This window comes from Cervus canadensis, chromosome 19 (genome assembly GCF_019320065.1).
Source record: "Cervus canadensis isolate Bull #8, Minnesota chromosome 19, ASM1932006v1, whole genome shotgun sequence".
In the NCBI taxonomy this organism is placed as follows: domain Eukaryota; kingdom Metazoa; phylum Chordata; class Mammalia; order Artiodactyla; family Cervidae; genus Cervus; species Cervus canadensis.
Window position 1 is genome coordinate 44188510 of NC_057404.1, and position 21070 is coordinate 44209579.

A 21070-nucleotide genomic window follows, 5' to 3' on the forward strand; every position below is an offset into this window, starting at 1 on the left:
GAAGAGGGTCCTCACTAGACATCAGACCTGCCAGCACTCTGATCTTGGACTTCCCAGCCTCCAAAACTGAGAAAAAAATAAATATTTGCTGTTTGAACCACCAAGTTTATGATAGTTTTTAAAGAGCATCCCAAACTAAAACAATATATATCAATTACCATACCCTAAAAAGGGTAACTTAGACAAGATTATTTAAGTGGACCTTTTAAGGCTATTTTTTTAAATTAGGGATTTATTTTATTTATCTTATTTTTTGGCTGTAGTGGGTCTTTGTTGCTCTACACAGGCTTATTCTAGTTGCAGCGAGCCACTCTTAGTTGCATAGGAGGGCTTCTCCTCGCAGTGGCTTCTCTTGTTGCAGAGCACAGGTCCTAGGCGTGCAGGCGTCCGTAGCTGTAGCAGTCGGCTCAGTACCTGAGGCTCGCGGGCTCTAAAGCACATGCTCAGTAGTTGTGGCACATGGGCTTAGCTGCTCTGAGGCATGTGGGATCGTCCCAAACCAGGAATAGAACCAGCGTCCCCTGCATTGCAAGGCCATTCTTGACCACTGGACCACCAGGGAAGCCCTTTAGAGCTATTTTTTAAAGAAGTCTTTTATTGCCTTCTTGTCTAGTGTAAGATAATCATTATTATGAAAACTTACTTTATAAGATTTTACTTTTTTTTTTTTTTAAGATTTTACTTTTTAAGACTTAATTCATATTGTGTATTAATACCTAGTCTCTCAAACAATATAACAAATCTTGTTGCCAAACAGTATTACTGAAAGGGCCATGACTATGGAAAACACACCTTGCATAAGAAACAAAAATTGTGTTAGTGCTGAACAACCTGCCCACCAAAATGTTTTAGTTGGTAATTTCAGTCATAACATGGGACCATCTCAAACAGGTGATAAGGTATTGATTCCTAACAATATTGATGAATATTTTCTACTTATCAACATATATCACAGTTTCTATAAACAGTTTATTTTTGAGTTATCTGTATTTACTTTTTTCTATTTCACCCATAACAATGTTTAATATGATTGTTTTTCATTCATCAGTGCTGAGTGCTTAATTACAAGCTCATTTCTATATGTTAGTGTACAATTAGAATATGCAATTGTAGACTATGATTCAGTAACACTTTGGATGAATGATTTATGTGCTCTTGTTTTAAAGGGAAAGGTGCTTGAGAAATTATATATTCTGTAAATGCAATTTTTTAAAACAAATCATTAAGGCAATGAAAGACTCTCCGGGTGAGGGTGGCAGATAGAGGTATTGCAGCCCCCTTCTCCCCAAGAAAGATCAGACCCCTAAATAAAGAAAACAAGAGCCAGAAAAATCATACTCCATCTCTGATGAGACAGTGTTCAAGATTCTATAACTTGAACTACAATATTTCAAGATAGAAAGCAGATTGAAGAAAAAATTACTGAGTAGAGAAGAGGAAGATGAGACTTAATGCCTTGGGAGAGGGAGTGTCAAGAGGGCTATCAGGATTGCTCTCCCACAGTCCCAGAAAGTTTCAGGAATTTAGGATGCCCGAAATCTCGTAGGAAGAGGAAAAGAAGGGGCTGAATCATGTTTAATTAAACATTATATTTAGAGACCCAGATTCCTGCCATCATCTTGTGTAGACAAGTAACTATTTCCCCCAACTCCTGCGAGAGACCAGAAGTTTATGCTATGAGAAAAGTGTAACAGAGACTCTCCAAGTATAGGGAGAGGAGAGCAAGAATGACATAACTCTGAAAATAAGAGCTAAGTGCCCTTAATTCCAGGACTCCTTCAGAAGCTAGAATCAGCTTAATCAAGAGGTTAAAAGAGCCTCCTCTACAGAAACAGAACCATCCCCAGAGAAAATACTATAGCTATAATTAAAAAAAAAAAAAACAAACAGCTGGCCACCTGTTTACGCAGTCACTAAGGAAGCTCACCTTCAAGCCTTTCACTCAGACTTCCATTAACTTTTTAGTGATTCACTCTAGTATGATCTGACAGATAAGGTATCAAATGTGTAAAACTTCCAAAATAGAGGAGATCAAAGCAAAGAACATGACAGAGCATCTCCTTTTTATTCAAGGAGAGCTCACAGAAGATATTGCATGAATGAAACAGAGATAAAATGAAAAAGAAGTGAACCATCAGAGAACAAGAAAGAAAAAAACATGTTAGCCAAAATAAAAAACAAGTGGAAAATCTAAAACATGAAGTATAGGACATCATGTGAAAAAACAGGACAAAAAAAAAAGACAGAGACAGGGACTGAAAGAAACATTTTTCTTTATCCAATAGAGATTTAGCCCATGAATACAATATGTCAATAATAGGAGAACCAGAAAGAGAAAACATAAAATGGTGGAGAGAAAAATATCAAAGAATTAATATAAGAAAATGTGTAAGTAATGAAAAATACGTTTCTCTTGTAGAAAAAGCCCACTTAAAAAAAATGACCTAAAGCAAGGCACATTGTTGGGGGCGGGCAGGGGGCGGGAAAGAGTGTTGTGATAAAAAGAAGTTTCTGACAGTTTCCAAAGAGAAAAAACAAATAGGTCACATACAGAAAATTTGAAGTCAAATTGCCATCACACTTTTTAATAGCCACATGGACAGCTAGAGGACAGTGAAGCAATGCCTTCAAAATTATAAAAGACAGTTTCCAACCTAAAATGTTATGCCTGACCAATCAATCAATCATATATGCAAGTAATAAAGAAAATGTCAAAGTCTCAAGAAAACGTACATCAGGAAACTATGTAGAAGATGTGTTTCACCAAAATAAGAGTAAATAATAAAAAGGAATCAGTTCAGTCGCTCAGTTGTGTCTGACTCTTTGTGCCCCCATGGACTGCAGCATGCCAGGCCTCCCTGTCCTTCACCAACTCCCAGAGTTTACTCAAACTCATGTCCATTGAGTCGGTGATGCCATCCAACCATCTCATCCTCTGTCGTTCCCTTCTCCTCCCGCCTCCAATCTTTCCTAGCATCGAGGTCTTTTCCAGTGAGTCAGTTCTCTGCATCTTGTGGCCAAAGTGTCAGAGGTTCAGCTTCAGCATCAGTCCAGAACTGATTTCCTTTAGGATTGACTGGTTGGATCTCTTTGCTGTCCAAAAGACTCTCAAGAGTCTTCTCCAACACCACAGTTCAAAAGCATCAATTCTTCGGCACTCAGCTTTCTTTATATTCCAACTCTCACATCCATACATGACTACAGGAAAGCCATAGCTTTGACTAGATGGACCTTTGTCAGCAAAGTAATGTCTCTGCTTTTTAATATGCTGTGTAGGTTGGTTATACCTTTTCTTCCAAGGAGTAAGCATCCTTTAATTTCATGGCTGCAGTCACCATCTGCAGTGATTTTGGAGACCAAGAAAATAAAGTCTGTCACTGTTCCCAGTTTCCCCATCTATTTACTATGAAGTAATCGGACCGGATGCCATGATCTTAGTTTTCCAAATGTTGAGTTTTAAGCCAAATTAAACTCATGATTAAACTTAAACTCTCTTCTTTCACTTTCATCAAGAGGCTCTTTAGTTCTTCTTCACTTTCTGCCATAAGGGTGGTGTCATCTGCATATCTGAGGTTATTGATATTTCTCCCGGCAATCTTGATTCCAAATTGTGCTTCATTCAGTCCAGCATTTCTCATATAAGTTAAATAAGCAGGGTGACAATATACCGCCTTGATGTACTCTTTTTCCTATTTGGAACCAGTCTGTTGTTCCATGTCCAGTTCTCACTGTTGCTTCTTGACCTGCATACAGATTTCTCAGGAGGCAGGTCAGGTGGTCTGGTATTCCCATCTCTTTCAGAATTTTCCACAGTTTGTTGTGACCCACACATTCAAAGGCTTTGGCATAGTCAATAAAGCAGAAGTAGATGTTTTTCTGGAACTCTCTTGTTTTTTTGATGATCCAGCGGATGTCGGCAATTTGATCTCTGGTTCCTCTGCCTTTTCTAAATCCAGCTTGAACATCTGAAAGTTCATGGTTCATGTGCTGTTGAAGCCTGACTTGGAGAATTTTGAGCATTACTTTACTAGCTTGTGAGATGAGTGCAATTGTACACATTTTTGAGCATTCTTTGGCATTGCCTTTCTTGGGATTAGAATGAAAACTGACCTTTTCCAGTCCTGTGGCCACTGCTGAGTTTTCCAAATTTGCTGGCATATTGAGTGCAGCACTTTCACAGCATCATCTTTTAGGATTTGCAATAGCTCAACTGGAATTCCATCACTTCCACTGGCCTTGTTCATAGTGATGCTTCCTAAGGCCCACTTGACTTTGCATTCCAGGATATCTGGCTCTAGATTAGTGATCACATCATCATGATTCTCTGGGTCATGAAGATCTTTTTTGTATAGTTCTTCTATGTATTCCTGCCACCTCTTCTTAATACCTTCTGCTTCTGTTAGGTCCATACCATTTCTGTCCTTTATTGAGCCCATCTTTGCATGAAATGTTCCCTTGGTATCTCTAATTTTCCTGAAGAGATCTCTAGTCTTTCCCATTCTATTGTTTTCTGCTATTTCTTTGCACTGATCACTGAGGAAGGCTTTCTTATCTCTCCTTGCTATTCTTTGGAACTCTGCATTCAGATGGGTATATCTTTCCTTTTCTCCTTTGCCTTTCGCCTCTCTTCTTTTCACGGCTCTTTGTAAGGCCTCCTGAGACAACCGTTTTTCCTTTTTGCATTTCTTTTTCTTGGGGATGGCCTTGATCACTGCCTCCTGTACATTGTCACAAACCTCAGTCCATAGTTCTTCAGACACTGTATCAGATCTAATCCCTTGAATCTATTTGTCACTTCTACTGTATAATTATAAGGGATTTGATTTAGGTCATACCTGAATGGTCTAGAACTAACATCCAAAAAAGATGTCCTTTTCATTATAGGGGACTGGAATGCAAAAGTAGGAAGTCAAGAAATACCTGGAGTAACAGGCAAATTTGGCGTTGGAATACAGAATGAAGCAGGGCAAAGGCTAATAGAGTTTTGCCAAGAGAACGGGTCATAGCAAACACCCTCTTCCAACAACACAAGAGAAGAGTCTACACATGGACATCTCCAGATGGTCAATACTAAAATCAGAGTGATTATATTCTTTGCAGCCAAAGATGGAAAAGCTCTATACAGTCAGCAAAAACAAAACCAGAAGCTGACTGTGGCTCAGACCATGAACTCCTTATTGCCAAATTCAGACTTAAATTGAAGAAAGTAGGGAAAACCACTAGACCACTCCATGGACATGAGTTTGAGTAAACTCCGGGAGTTGGTGATGGACAGGGAGGCCTGGTGTACTGCAGTCCTTGGGTTCGCAAAAAGTCAGACACAACTGAATGAGTGAACTGAAATGAACTGAATGGTCTAGTGGTTTTCCCTACTTTCTTCGGTTTAGGTCTGAATTTGGCAATATGGAGTTCATGATCTGAGCCACAACCAGCTCCTGGTCTTGTTTTTGCTGACTGTTTAAGGGTTTCTCCACATTTGGCTGGATGAAAGATGGAAAAAAAGGAATAAGTGGTATCTAATACAAGAATGGGTGAAGGGAGTTCTTAGTCTGATGGCAAAGGAAAGTCACAGGACCAGACAACAGAGCTAGGTGTTAGGCTTAGAAAGCTGTGAATCCGGGTTTTAGTAAAAGGTCAGATGCCCAGGAAAGATGTCTTCAGGAAAGAAAAATGGAGCTGGCCAATTTTTTGAGAATTTTCACACAGTGGAAAATTGTACCATAGAACATTTTACAGAACTTTTGTGCAGGGAAAGTCTTGAATGTTTGGAAAAAAAATTTTTATAGCACATTTAGCAGTGAACTATACATATAGTTAATATACAAAGAAATAATAATAAAAAACACTGCATGAACACTTAACTAAAATTTGGAGGTTATATATATATATAAAATATGTAACTAATATATTATTAATGTGATATATTAATCACACATATCATATACATTATATAATATTAATATATAATATGTTAGAACATATCTATGTTATATATTATATGTATATGTTATATATATTATATGTATAATGTGTGTATATATATACATTACATCTTCTTTTTTGTTTTTCAGAATTGCCCTCAGGTGTCAGAACCTCTGCTGAACTGTGAGGGCAGACAGCTGTTGTTTTTTTAATGTGTTTATTTTTTGGCTGTGCTGGGTCTTAGTTTCAGCACTTGAAATCTTTGATCTTCGTTGCAGCATCTGGGATCTTTCAGTGGCAGCATGTGAACTTACTTGTAGCATGTGGGATCTAGTTCCCTGACCAGGGATTGAATCTTGCCCTCTACATTGGGAACTTGGGGTCTTAGCCACTGGACCACCAGGGAAGGCCCTGTCTCACATCTTTGCTGTCCATTCATCTGTTGATGGACACTTAAGTTGCTTCCATGCCTTGGCTATTATAAATAGTGCTGCAGTGAAAATTGAGCTGCATGTATCTTTTCAAATTATGGTTTTCTGTGGATATATGCCTAGGAGCGGAAGTGCTGGATCATATGGTAACTCTATTTTAAGTTTTATAAGGAACCTCCATACTGTTCTCCATAGTGTCTGCACCAAATTTATTTTCCTACTGACTGTGTAGGAGGGTTCCTTTTTATCCACACCCTCTCCAGAATTTATTATTTGTAGACTTTTTGACGATGGCTATTCTGACTGGAGTAAGATGATACCTCACTATAGTTTTGATTTGAAAGAAGCAATATACATTTATTGTATAGAAAAACAGAGATGGATTTCAGGAAAGAAACCAATGAGTTGAAAAGCATTATCTGTTCACCAGATTTTCTCTTGGAGTGAAGTGTGTACAGAACAAGGAACTGTTTTTGTCATTCCCTCCTTTTTAGCATTATTTCAATTTTAAAGCCAATTACCTATAATATAATTGCATGAAAGTTTTTGAAGAGGGAGAACAGGAGATCAATTGAGACCAAGCTTGCTTCTGTCTAAGATAATCTGGTTAAGAATCCTTCTTTGAGTAGCAGTGGCTCAGAGCATGATTGGGTGGAGGCAAATTTAGAGATGATTCAGTTTAGCTTTCTCATTTTGTAGATACAAAAGTTGAGGCTGCACTTGGGGAAGAGAAACGTAGCAAGTTAATGTGAGAGCTGGGATTGGAGTGACTCCCTGTTTGTTCCTCACATCTAAAGAAAGAAGTAGACAAGGAACATAGAGAATTAGAATAATGGTGTTAGAGAGATTGAGATTAAATCTTGTCTTCGTCATTTATGACCTTGGACTAGCCACTTGGTCTTTTTGTAAAATGGGGAATACAATATTTGTATCTGTGATTTGGACTAGGAAAAGACTATTAAATGTTAAATTAATCTTAAAAAAAAAAAAACCCAAAGCAAAGAAAAACAACCCCAAGGATAGGATGCCTAGTAAAATCATAAATCCAGCACAAGCTTAGTTTTGGGCGTATGAATAAGGCATAGGCTTACTGTCTTTACCAACATATATTCTTTTAGAATATATGTGTTTTGAATATTGTGTTTAGAATATATTCTAAAAGAATATATGTGTCTTTATCAACATACATTTTCTTAGAGAAGAGTCAATCAGTTTTGTCTAGAATCTTGCCTTGTTTTTTAGAAGCTGCCAGTTGAAAGACATTCTAAGAGTGAGTGATGATTAATTTCTTTTATTTACTACCACATGTAGCAAAGATACATGGTTTGAAATTTCTTGGCTATTCAGTTATATTTCACTGGCTTACATCATAGGATGTGTTATACTTAGAATTTTTAGGACATGTATTAAATAGATTAATTCAAGTAAGGAAAAGTAAGGGAAAAGCCCTTAATTTATAGTCCCTGAATTCTTCAGCATTTACTTGGATCAATAATACTTACATATACTTTGGAATGTGCATTACCTTGGCCAATAGATACTTTTACAATTCAGTTTTTATCTTTTGTTAGAATTCAGTGTATTTACAGAGAACCACAATACCGAATTTGGGGGTGCAGTGAAACACTTGTTTGCTATGTTCTCCACTAATTGTTGATTAAGTATGGTGTTTTCCCCCAGCACATTAACCTTTATTAGGTACTCATAGTTCATGTTTTATGCTCTTTCTACAGTTGTCAGATCTATCCAGTGTATATATTAATAAATCTATTTATCCTTTATTTATTATATTATAATCTCTCTAGTCAGATGTTTAAAATGTAATTAGAAATTAGGTTTCATAAATGATGTAATGGAAAGCCTGTGAGCTTCGGAGTCAGACCTGGATTCAGAGTTCATCTGGAATGGTTGCTGTCTAGGCGACCTTGTCATGATATTGCAAGAGACATAGAAGGATCTATTTAAAGTATCATTTTAAGAAAAGAAAAGAATTAAGTGATTAAAATAAGAAAAAATAACTATGTAGAGATTTTTACATCTTGCAGACACTGAGTATATGCTAGTTCCCTATGGTGTTATAATTCCAGAAGATAGTAGAGATAAAGAAAATCAGAAGGAGTGTACAGTATTTCCCCCACCCCCATCTTTGTAATTTTGCTTTCCTTGGTTTCAGTTACCTGTAGTCAGTTATGGTCGGAAATATTAAGTGGAAAATTCAAAAAAAAAAACAAACCAATTCCTAAATTTGAAATTATACACTGTCCTCCAACCAGCCCAGGACATGAATCATTCCTTTGTCCAGGATATCCACGCTATATACATTCTCCTCCCCCTGCCAATATAGGAGTAAGCATAGTACAGTTGACCCTTGAACTACATGGGTCAGGCTGGGGGTCAGGATTCTGCCCCTCAGAAGCTGCTTTGTTGAGAACATATACTTAATTTCCCCAAGCTTCAGTTTCTCCACTTCTCAGACAGAGATAATAAAATCTTTCAGGGCTGTTGTGAGCACAGAAGGATGTGCGTGCCATCACCCAGCATAGTTGCCAACACACAAAGGGCTCGGGGAGACTATTGGTTCTCTCCCTCCAGGGGAAAGTGCATCTATAATTTTTACTATGAGGTTTTCTCCAGCCACTCAATGAGAAAAAGAACTAGCCTGAATTTCACCCTGCAAAAAAAAAAAAAAAAAGTGGGCAGATGAAAAAAATCCAGGTTCTTTCCTATCCATTAGTTGTTGCTCCCTTCACTGGACGGCAGCCTACCTGGGTGATACTCGCAGAGTGAAGCGGGGAAGTGGTTGACAGCAACCACGGAGGTAGTTGACCTCTATGGAGTTGATGGAAGCCTGCAAGGAGGGGGGAATTCAGGAGCAGGGCTGAGAGCAGAGAGCCTGCTTTCCTCTTCTCAATACAGCTTTGTCTTTGGTCTGCCAGTTCAAAAGGGGAATCTGACTTACACTACTTAATATCCAGAAATTTCCAGAAAACCGCCTTGTCTTCACCCTAAAAGCCCTTCAGCCCCTCCCTACCCTGAAGTTGAAAGGTTTGTTTCTGGAAAGGACAATTATAATCCAGTACAACTTGCCTCTGTTCAGAATGAGATCTGAGCATTTTTCTGACAAAATGCTTCATCTTTCAGGATCCCTACATCTGATTTCCTTTTGGAGTCCTAATTTTCCTTATTTACAAGCCTAATTATTTTCAAAATTGTCTACTTTAGATAATGGTACAGTATAGATATATTTAAGGCATTTATTCTAAAAACATTTTAAAGTCATCTTATTTTTCTTTTCATGAATTATTGATGCACTAATCATGACTTCAGTCCACAATGTTTTTCCTTTCTAAATAAACCCTTTAAGAATATTTCCCACGATTCATCATGCAGTGTTAAGAATTGTAATTCTATGAATATAAGAAGGAGCTACATAAATATGATTTGATCAGTTTTATACAACACTGATGAGAATATATTCAGATGGCATTTGAAAAAGTGTTTTCAAATGTACTTCTGTTTAGTGTTGCAACAGCATTGTGATGTGTCAGTATTATTAACCATAGTTTATGGTGGAGGAAACTGAAGCCCAAAGATGTTAAATTTCAAGCAGCCCAGGATCACCCAGCCAATTAGAGTTCTGAACTAGAAATTCTGATTTCCAAGTAGAGTTCTTGCCAGGATGCCACAACTGAACTAAAGTTTCAATCAGTAAGAGCATTAGTATAGACTTGCATACATATTGAATCTTCCATGTTTAATATGACATCAGCTTTTCCATTGAATGAATCTTGTGCTCTGTTATAAATGTTCCATTTGTAATCTTTCAGCCTCTTGCTTAATTTTCTTAATTAATATGAATACCTAATTAGTCCTTTGGCATGTCCAAATGAGAACTATTTAAACTACTATGAAAACCTCTTAAGGAACAATCCTTAAAGTTTTTTTTTTTTTTTTTTCTAATGGCACAAAGTAGCACTGTTAGTTAAAAAAGATCTTAGTGCTGAGGTCTGGCCTTGTTTTCCAGGTGGCGTTGCATGCGTGTGGAGTGGCAACAGACATGGTGATCGAACACTGCCTCAAAACACGGGCTTCCTTTGTCACATGTCCTTGCTGTTACGGTTTCATTCAGAACACCTCCAAGTTTAATTTTCCAAAAAGGTGAAATCTTGTGTTCTGCCACAAGGTATCAATATCGGTGTTAAATCAATACCCAAAACCCTTTTGATATAAAGTTGCAATGAGATTCTAGGCTCCAGCTCCTTTCCTCTTTCCACAGTGGCAAGCATTGTTTCTAAGCTGCATAAGGAGAGGATCTCCTCCATGTCTGCCCCTCCATACCTACTCCTGGGTCCAGCTCTTGCTGAAATTTAGAACAGATCTGTCGAGGAGTTAAAAAGTGGACTGGAAGTGACTGGCAGGCAGCACTCCTCTGGGTACTTCTCAGAGGAAACCATCACCTGTGAGAGGCAATAGAGAGCAGCGGTCAAGTCCTCAGGACCTGAAAGTTTTCTGCCTGGGTGCTGATATTGGCTTCTCATTCTTTTGTAAATTGTTTCACCTCAGGCAATCTACTTAATAATAATAATATCTACCTCAGGGCTTTTATGAGAATTGAATGATATACATGTAAATCACTTAGAAGTGGCACAGAGTAAGTACTCAATAAACATGAGCTATTGTTAACTACAGCAATAGTTTAAATTCTTCCCAGGGGTGCTGCAAGCTCAATGGCCATAGTTACTGTCCTCCTAGGCTTCCCCTATAGCTCAGTCGGTAAAGTATGTGCCTGCAGTGCAGGAGACCCGAGTTCGATCCCTGGGTTGGGAAGATCCTCTGGAGAAGGAAATGGCAACCCACCCCAGTATCATTGCCTAGAAAATCTCATGGACAGAGGATCCTGGTGAGCTGCAGTCCTTGGGGTCACAAAGAGTTGGGCACGACTGAGCGACTAACACTTACACTTACTTACCTCACACAGAAAAGGGAGACATTTTCATTGTCATTGTCATCACTTTAACTCAACCTGCATGCGTGCTCAGTTACGTCCGAATGTAGCCCGTGAGGCTCCACTGTCCTTGGAATTTTCCAGGCAAGATTACTGGAGCGGGTTGCCGTTTCCTCCTCGAGGGAATTTTCCCCACCCCGGCATCAAACCCATGTCCTGCATTGTAGGCGGGTTCTTAACCACTGAGCCACCTGGAAAGCCCTTAACGCACGCTAGTGGAGGGCCATTCTTGGTGTTCATGACATTTCACTTGATTTATGGTTGTTGAGAATCCAGCTGATCATATTACGCCTGTTAAATATAGGATAGATTAAATATGTTAATTTGAGTTGTTCAGTCTACAGTCTCACTTAACTGATTTTAAAGTCTCAGTTTAGTGTCTGTCAACTTTTCCACTTCTCCGTGGACTTACTGACACTTGCCCCCTTTGTCATTAGGGGAGCACTCCCAGGCCCCACTGTCCCCTTGCCTTGATCACCCTAGGGCCAGGTACCAGACAGCTCAGGACAGCCCCTCTGCTTCAGAATAACAATAAAACCTACGTTTTTAACATGCCTGAATCTGTGTGCACCCATGCAAGGAAGAGAAAAAAGTGGTTGTGCTTCTCTAATACTATAAACAGTCTTTGAAAAGGAATTCTTTAAAATGAATCACATACAGATAATGTGCTTTTGTCATTTTATGAAGATACTTCAAACTGGCATTGTTTTTAGTTCAGGCTAGCATTATACCCTTCAGATAAAATACATATTTTTTGTTTATAGTTTAATTTCTCCAAGACTGTTTCCACTCTTTAATCTTCGGTATTTAAGTAATTCATTTTTCTTTTCTATTTCAGTGAACAATTCAAGAAAACATTATCATACAAGGTAACTTTTTTTAAAAATTTATTTTAATTGGAGGCTAATTACTTTACAATATTGTGGTGGGTTTTGCCATACATTGACATGAATCAGCCATGGGTGTACATGTGTTCCCCACCCTGACCCACCCTCCCACCTCCCTCCCCATCCCATCCCTCAGGGTCATCCCAGTGTACCAGCCCTGAGCACCCTGTCTCATGCATCAAACCTGGACTGGTGATCTGTTTCACATATGATAATATACATGTTTCAATGCTATTCTCTCAAATCATCCCACCCTCACCTTCTCCCACAGAGTCCAAAAGTCTATACTTTACATCCGTGTCTCTTTTGCTGCCTCACATATAGAGTCATCGTTACCATCTTTCTAAATTCCATATATATGCATTAATATACTGTATTGGTGTTTTTCTTTCTGACTTACTTCACTCCGTATAATAGGCTCCAGTTTCATCCACCTCATTAGAACTGATTCAAATGCATTCTTTTTAATGGCTGAGTAATATTCCATTGTGTATATGTACCACAGCTTCCTTATCCATTCATCTGTCAATGGACATCTAGGTTGCTTCCATGTCCTGGCTATTGTAAACAGTGCTGTGATGAACATTGGGGTGCACGTGTCTCTTTCAATTCTGGTTTCCATGGTGTGTATGCCCAGCAGTGGAATTGCAGGGTCATACACTATCATACAAGGTAACGTTTAAAAGATCTAGATGTTTTGCTCATATACTTCTTATTCCTTCTTTATATTTTCCCTCTCAAATTTCTAATGGAGTATATAATCTAGTACACTTGAATCACTCATGAGCATCTAACGCAGATTTTTTTTTCTTTCTGGCCAGTCAATATTACTCTTCAAGTAGCTGGCAAGATTTGCAGAAAGTCTGAGAGCTGACCCTACTCACAAGCTAACAAGTTGGCCTGGCACAGCTTTCATGGATGCTAGCAGAAGCTAGGAAAGCCCCGAGTCAGAGGCAAAGGGCAGTACTGCTCACAGCGTAGGACTAGCTGGGCTGTCACTAGTCACATCAGTTTCGCAGTGACTCCCTGAGCCCCGGTTCCCACAGGGCGGCAGAGAAAGTGCCGGCTGACCCCTACATGTACAGTGAATTGCATGACAGGGACAGAGACCTGAGCGAGGGAGCCCGGATGTTTAAGATGCAGTCTTTCAGGAAGCATGCCTCCCTTTTTCTGCAGAGGGAGAGAAGGGGAGTTCCAAGTCTATATAGTTTCCAAGACTGTTCACTTTGAAAGGATTATCTGGAACAGAGGCGAATTTTTTCTGTAAAAGGTAGTAAATACTTCAGGCTTTGCTGGGCACTTGCAGATCTCCCACGTACTCTACATTGTCCTTGTGATTGTTGTTACGGGTGTACTGCTCTTTGAAAGTGTGAAAACCCGTCTTAATTTGCAGGCCATACGAAAACAGTTCATAGACTGAACTTGGCCAATGGGCCAGACATAGTTTGCCAGTCCCTGGTCTGGAACAAAGACAGTGCCTCTTCTCATAAGTTGTAAAGAAACACAAGAGACCCATAGAGAACTGTCTTCCAACAGTAGTCAGAACATTGCATAGTTTTGAGTCACCAGTCTGAGCAAAACAGTTTGCAGCTTTCTGACCATCAGTGTGAACTAATTAATTGATCAATAATGTGACATAATACAATCTAAGAAATGATGATATTTGAGAGAAATATACAAATAATCCCATTAAAAGCTAATAAATTAGTCTGTATTCTTTGTTTGGTTAATTCCACTTCTTGCACAGACTCACTAAAAATATGCAATCTCAGTCTCATTTTATATACCAGCCCCTGCTTTCTAGGAATTTTACCTTCTTCCCCTTCCAACAGAGAAACTGTGAGATAGAGTAACCTAAAAATGCTCATTTCTTCTACCTTGGCCTCTATATCTCCCTCACCTCTACTTTACAACTCTTTAACACCCATCTCTAGCTCTGTCTTCTGCCCCACATCCTCCCCTTACCTCTCCCCCATTCCCAACTCTCCCACCCCTACCCATCCAAGTACAGAACTTGAGTGTACATGCATTCATCAGAATGCATGAACCAGAATTATTTCATCTTTGCTTACTGGATTTAAAATCTTCATATTCTAGGGAACTATAGGTTTTGGGGGAAACATTAGGACCTCAGGAACTTTATTTTCATAATATTTAAAACACCTCATCTTTTTCGCCAAAGGCCATAAAATAAAAAATGAACTGAAGAATAAACAAAGAACAAAGACTAGACCCTTGCTTGAATCCCTCCTCTAGGATGCTAGGTAAAAAACCTAGGGCAGTGAAAAGTCGGGTGCCACAGCCTCACTGTCTGGGAAAAGAAATCTAAAATTTCTAGAGTCAGAAGACACAGGGCACCCAGGCACTTCCAGAGAACATAAAACTCCCTGGTACCCCAGTTGTGTTTATTTCCTCTTCCTCCCACACCCCAAATCTGCTTGGCCGCCCCACCCACCCTTTGAGTATCTTTTAAGAGAGAATGCACTACGAAGTCTTAAACCTCTTGCATGCTGTTGCAAGATGATATCTCAGTACTTCTTAACCACGGTGGGTGGCCTGGCAGGCAGAACCGGATGGACGGAGTGCCCTATTATCTTGAGTCACTTTGGAAGTATTTTTTCTCCACAGTTCAATTTAGCCAACAAACCCTTACTGAGTACCTCCTATGGACCTTCCCCTTTCAGAATTTAACTTCTACTGGGAAGAACACATACACAGATAATTCCAATAAAATATAGTGAGACTTATCAGGACAAGGGAAATGAACCTCATGTGCGGTTCTGATTGTCGCAACATTGTCTTTACGTAAAGTGAATCTTAATTTATAAACAATGTGGACAAAGGGCAGGCGTTGCCTTACCTTTTCTTCCAATTATACAGTTATAAACTCTTCTTCTTCCCCTTTGTTTATGCCAGTTCACAGGACCTTAATAAAAGTTATTCATTTGAATCATTTTATTATTATCCTACCCATTACCACTAAATTTTATAGTGAGCATTAAAGTGGTTTTTTTCAATGTGTTAAAGTTGAGACAAAAGTAACCCTTCAAAAAGAGACAGCTTCTCACAAAAACTTATTAATAAGGTAATCAGAATAACCCTTTAGAAAAAATTAAGTCCTCAAATTAAATGTCCAAAAACCCAAGGAGACAAATGATAGATCTGAGTTTAGTGAGTTTGCTAAGCTGTCAGGTAAGATCGTTTCAGTTCAGTTCAGTCACTCAGTCGTGTCCAACTCTCTGCGACCCCATGAACCGCAGTACACCAGGCCTCCCTGTCCATCCCCAACTCCTGAAGTTTACCCAAACCCATGTCCATTGTGTCGGTGATGCCATCCAACCATCTCATCCTCTGTCGTCCCCTTCTCCTCCTGCCCTCAATCCTTCCCAGCATCAGGGTCTTTTCAAATGAGTCAGCTCTCCGCATCAGATGGCCAAAGTATTGGAGTTTCAGCTTCAACATCAATCCTTCCAATGAACACCCAGAACTGATCTCCTTTAGGAAGGACTGGTTGGATCTCCTTGCAGTCCAAGGGACTCTCATGATGTACTCTGCATATAAGTTAAACAAGCAGGGTGACAATATACGGCCTTGACGTACTCCTTTTTCTATTTGGAACCAGTCTGTTGTTCCATATCCAATTCTAACTGTTGCTTCCTGAGCTGCATATAGGTTTCTCAAGAGGCAGGTCAGGTAGTCTAGTACTCCCATCTCTTTCAGAGTTTTCCACAGTTTTTTGTGATCCACACAGTCAAAGGCTTTGGCATAGGCAATAAAGCAGAAATAGATGTTTTTCTGGAACTCTCTTGCTTTTTCAATCATCCAGTGGATGTTGGCAATTTGATCTCTGGTTCCTCTGCCTTTTCTAAAACCAACTTGAACATCTGGAAGTTCACGGTTCACATATTGCTGAAGCCTGGTTTGGAGAATTTTGAGCGTTACTTTACTAGCTCGTGAGATGAGTGCAATTGTGCAGTGGTTTGGGCATTCCTTGGCATTACTTTTCCTTGGGATTAGAATGAAAACTGATCTTTTCCAGTCCTGTGGCCACTGCTGAGTTTTCCAATTTTGCTGACATATTGAGTGCAGCACTTTCACAGCATCATCTTTTAGGATTTGAAATAGCTCAACTGGAATTCCATCACCTCCACTAGCTTTGTTCGTAGTGATGCTTCCTAAGGCCCACCTGACTTCACATTCCAGGATGTCTGGCTCTAGGTGAGTGGGAGTGATCACACCTTCGTGATTATCAGGGTCATGAAGATCTTTTTTGTATAGTTCTTCTGTGTATTCTTGCCACCTCTTCTTAATATCTTATGCTTCTGTTAGGTCCATACCATTTCTGTCCTTTATTGAGCCCATCTTTGCATGAAATGTTCCCTTGGTATCTCTAATTTTCTTGAAGAGATCTCTAGTCTTTCCCATTCTGTTGTTTTCCTCTATTTCTTTATTGATTGCTGAGGAAGGCTTTCTTTTCTCTCCTTACTCTTCTTTGGAACTCTGCATTCAAATGGGTATTTCTTTCCTTTTCTCCTTTGCTTTTCACTTCTATTCTTTTCACAGCTATTTGTAAGGCCTCCTCAGACAGCCACTTTGCTTTTTTGCATTTCTTTTTCTTGGGGATGGTCTTGATTCCTGTCTCCTGTACAATGTCACGAACCTCCGTCCATAAGATCATTTACACATTTGGAAACCACAGCTGCTCCGAATGAACAGTTGTCATGGGAGCACTGCAGTTATCTAACTAATCACTCACCTTTGTGTAGTTGCAGATTTAAGAGTGTAGGTCAGACCCTTCCCCTCTCTCTCCCTTTAAAGCCTTATTCTTCTTCATTAAGGTAATCTTTCCTAAAATTGTGAAGCAGAAGCAATAATGTCCCTTCCGTTCTTTCCAGTCCCCTTTACAGTCTGATGTAAAGTGCATCTGCGTGCCTGAGTGGGTCACCGTGCCTTCCTCCAGGGGATCTACCCTCCTCCAGGGATCAAACCAACATCTCATGTCTTACCACTAGTACCACCGGGGAAGTGCTAAGCACATCTGTGTGCATCTAAATAGATGCACTTCCTGCAGCCTTCTGGAGTGAGTGAGAGGAGGGAGGGAGCCAGCCTCCTTTCCTCTGAGGGAACCAGCTGAAGGGAAGGGGACAGGGACGGCACTGTCTGGGGACAGGGAGAACTACAGAGGCCACAGCCATGATCTTCTTGAGTACTCCCTTTCCTTCCTGTAGTGGAGGAAAAGCCACTTAGAATATCTGCCTGGAGCCATGTTCCTGAGACTCAAATTTTATTAAAAGGGAAATATAAGTGACTTTTAGGTCTTTGAGTTTAACACATTATAACCACAAATTGTAACCATATTTTGGCTAAAAGCAGCCAGTTAAAGAGCCCGGAGGACCTTCCATGCATCTGTTCTTAAGAACTACATCTGAAGAGCACTCTACTTGAAGGGAGAGAAGTTATTGAGTACCGTTTTCTGAAAATGTGCTGCTTTTGAAAGTGCTGTCTCTGCAGCACTTTATTTAATTAAGTGATGTAAAGTTTCAGAAAAATAAGTGAATTTTTTTTTAACTTTAAAGAAGATTTTTAAAAAGCCACATTCTATTGCTTTTTCTTTCAGGAACACATGATTCTGTGCAGATTTGCAGACCAGACAGCTGTCCAGCTTCCACCCCAACGAAGGCTCATAGGTATGTGTTTTCACAGAGCAGCTGTTGCGTAGATTATGTCCACGATGCCTAGGAATGAATGGACCAACTCCATACGGGAAAGTGGGAAACCGCTATATGGTCCATTTATCAGTGAGATACTAAAGTTGTTTTTCCCAGAATAAAATCCATCTTGAAAAGAGCTCTAACTATAACAATATTTTACCCCATTTTTTGTTAACATTAATACTTCCAAATGTATTTTCAGTGTTCATACATTGAGTAGATTTATGTTAAATATTTTTCTTACTGTTACAAACAAACTGAAGAATCTCTCAAAAGCCATAGAAGAAAATACTAAAGATGGAAAAATCAACTATGCATACCAAAATTGATGTATTACAAAATGTATAAACAAGTGTGATAATGTTTTCTTTCGCAGAAAAAATATACTTATATAATATTAATCATAGACCAATTTATTTGACATTTGTAATATTAAACATTACCTAACTTGGAAGAAAAATAGTCTTTCAAGTTTAAGTAATGAATTTATCCAAGACTTTGCTTTAGAAAGAGAAATCACATTTAGAAAGATAAGAGCCGCTAACAGGAGAAGGCAATGGAACCCCACTCCAGTACTCTTGCCTGGAAAATCCCATGGACAGAGGAACCTGGTAGGCTGCAGTCCATGGGGTCGCTAAGAGTTGGACACGACTGAGGGACTTCACTTTCACTCTTCACTTTCATGCACTGGAGAAGGAAATGGCAACCCACTCCAGTGTTCCTGCCTGGAGAATCCCAGGAACAGGGGAGCCTGGTGGGCTGCCATCTATGGGGTCGCACAGAGTCGGACACAACTGAAGCGACTTAGCAGCAGCAGCTAACAGCTATTGCACATTTTAGTTCTGAGCTAAATGTCCTCCACCCACTATCTCAGTAAATTCTTATAAAAATACATGTGGAATATGTGCTGTTATTCACATTTTGCAGGTAGGGAACTGGGGCAAAATTTTGCCCAGGACCGGTGGATGGTGAAGCCACATTGTAAACCCATATTATTTGATTCTAGATGTAAAGCTCCATTTTTGCAGTGACCATCAGTGACAGAGTGTCATTACTGGAAGGTTAGGTTCCAAAATTCGGGCTTAACATGATCTAATGGAGTCAAAATAATCTTAAAAATGATTCAAAAGGCCACCCATTGAAGACTGTCATGATGGAACAGAAAACAGATTGCTGATTCTTTGGCCCAGCACTGGGTGTAGTAATTAGCTTGCATTCAGAGACCACATTGTACGCGAAAAAGTTATCTGTAAACTCTAAAGTCCAAGTCAGCATAGCAGCAGCAGCATGGTTGGAGAGGCATTTGAGACCTGAGTCTGAAGGGACAAGCGTTTCCTTCTTTGTCTCACACCCTGGGGCGTGAACATATGGAAGAAGCTTGCAATCTCCCTCTTTGATTCTTTTTCCCTCTTCCTCCTTTTTCCCATCCCCACATTTTGAGTAGCTGAATGCATATTTAAATGCACAGTCAAATATATATATACGTGTGTGTGTATAGAGAGAGAGATACAATTTACACGTATATGTCAAGTTACATTTGCTACAACTCCACTAGACTCAATGAAAGCATAATTGGTGTGGTGGGTGGGGGTGTACCTGTTGATGTTTTAGGCATCAAATGAGAAGGGAGTGGCTGGAAGGGAGATTGCTAGAGTTGAGGAGGAGCCTTTGGCAAGATTGCTGGCATGAAGGGAGGGAAAGTCAGGTTCAAAGTCACTGACTCCATCAATTCTACTTCTCTTCTTGGCACAAGCCATACTTTTGTTCTGTAAACATTTGAGGAAGCTGTCCAGACCCTAAAAGGTAGACTACCAACAACTGAATTTCAGTTGTGAAGACACTTCTTCAACATGTAAAAACAAGAGACCCTTCCATGTAATGCAAAAGGAAAAATTAACCAGACTGGGATCAAAGCCAAGGGTAAATGAGCTGCAGTGTAAACCTAGGGTGGGTACTGAAGGAATGCAGAGCATCCCATTCTGACAGAGAATGTTTCATTTTAAATTGAAGAGTAGGTGGGGTGGAGGAGGGGACATTTACAGATGTCTTAAAGGGGGAACAATATTTTAAGGAAAAAAAAGAATGACAGTCATGCAGCTGTTGATGAAGAAGGGGCCGTTTAGCCTAAATGGAATTCTAGACATCTCTTTTTATAATGTTTCCATCACAGTCCATCCTTTTTGGCATGGGGCCTTTTAAGGGAAATGTACAAAGTATTTTGAATCTTTCCTTGTCAGTTTCTTAGCTACTGATTTCACCTTCCTCTGTTTTTCTGAGCGGATTCATGTCTTCCACAGAAGAACTTTTCTATTTCAGTTATGCCTTCACTTCTAAGGCTGTTTTAACTTAGCAATTTCTGCTGTCATTCAAACAAATCATTTTAAAATGAGGTGTAGGCCTTATTATAATCGTTGAGGAAGAAAATGGAATGAATGAAGTTCTGCATAGTCAATAACCTTTTTTTTCCAAGAGGATGAAAAAGTTTATATATTGAATTTAAAGAAATTGAAATTGTAAAAGTAAACCTTAGCTTTGAATGTATTCAACCTCAAATCAGTTTTTTTTTTTTTTTTCTCCCTAGTTACTTTGAAATAGAAGTTTGCATTTGCCAAAGGACACAAAATAACTGCTTAACTTGCCAGTCAGGTTTCCTCTTTTGTTTTCCAAGATTAGAAAGAAAATTGAATACCACTGTTTCATAGGGGTGCAGGCACTCTATTAAATTAAGATTATATTACACTCAGTGTTACATATCCACCTGAAATAATCAGTACATAATTGAGAATTTTCTCAAATATATTCTATTTCTCATTTCTTCATTGTATCCTAAAAACTCCAAGTGCAAAATATAATATGTCTTTGAAGTATCCCTTTGTCTGGATGTTATTTTGGACATTCTTAAAGACAGATTTTTTTTTTTTAACAACATGGCAGATAATGTCTTTTCTTTTTTTTTTTTTTTTTAGATAATGTCTTTTCATAGAGAGTGAAGAGAAAAGGTCTTAACATGGATTTTTACCAAAGTAGGAAATTTGTAGTTTTTTTATTTGAGATTTATTTATAAATACATCTTAAAAGGTTAATGTTGTTTAAATTACTAGCAGCAACAAATCT

At 39.1% G+C, this 21070-nt stretch overlaps 1 protein-coding gene across 5 annotated transcripts in view; it reads left to right on the forward strand.

Moving 5' to 3' along the window:
* Nucleotides 1–21070, forward strand: part of GSTCD (glutathione S-transferase C-terminal domain containing) — a 127925-nt gene that overhangs the window by 104882 nt on the left and 1973 nt on the right. For 4 of the 5 annotated variants that reach the window (XM_043438304.1, XM_043438306.1, XM_043438307.1 and 1 more), the window contains exons 9-11: nucleotides 10378–10511; nucleotides 12197–12227; nucleotides 17863–17932. In XM_043438304.1, the coding sequence (XP_043294239.1) occupies nucleotides 10378–10511; nucleotides 12197–12227; nucleotides 17863–17932 (235 nt within the window). Of the gene's footprint in view, nucleotides 1–10377; nucleotides 10512–12196; nucleotides 12228–17862; nucleotides 17933–20922; nucleotides 20980–21070 lie in introns of all 5 variants that reach the window. The other variant, XM_043438308.1, reaches the window with a different exon arrangement.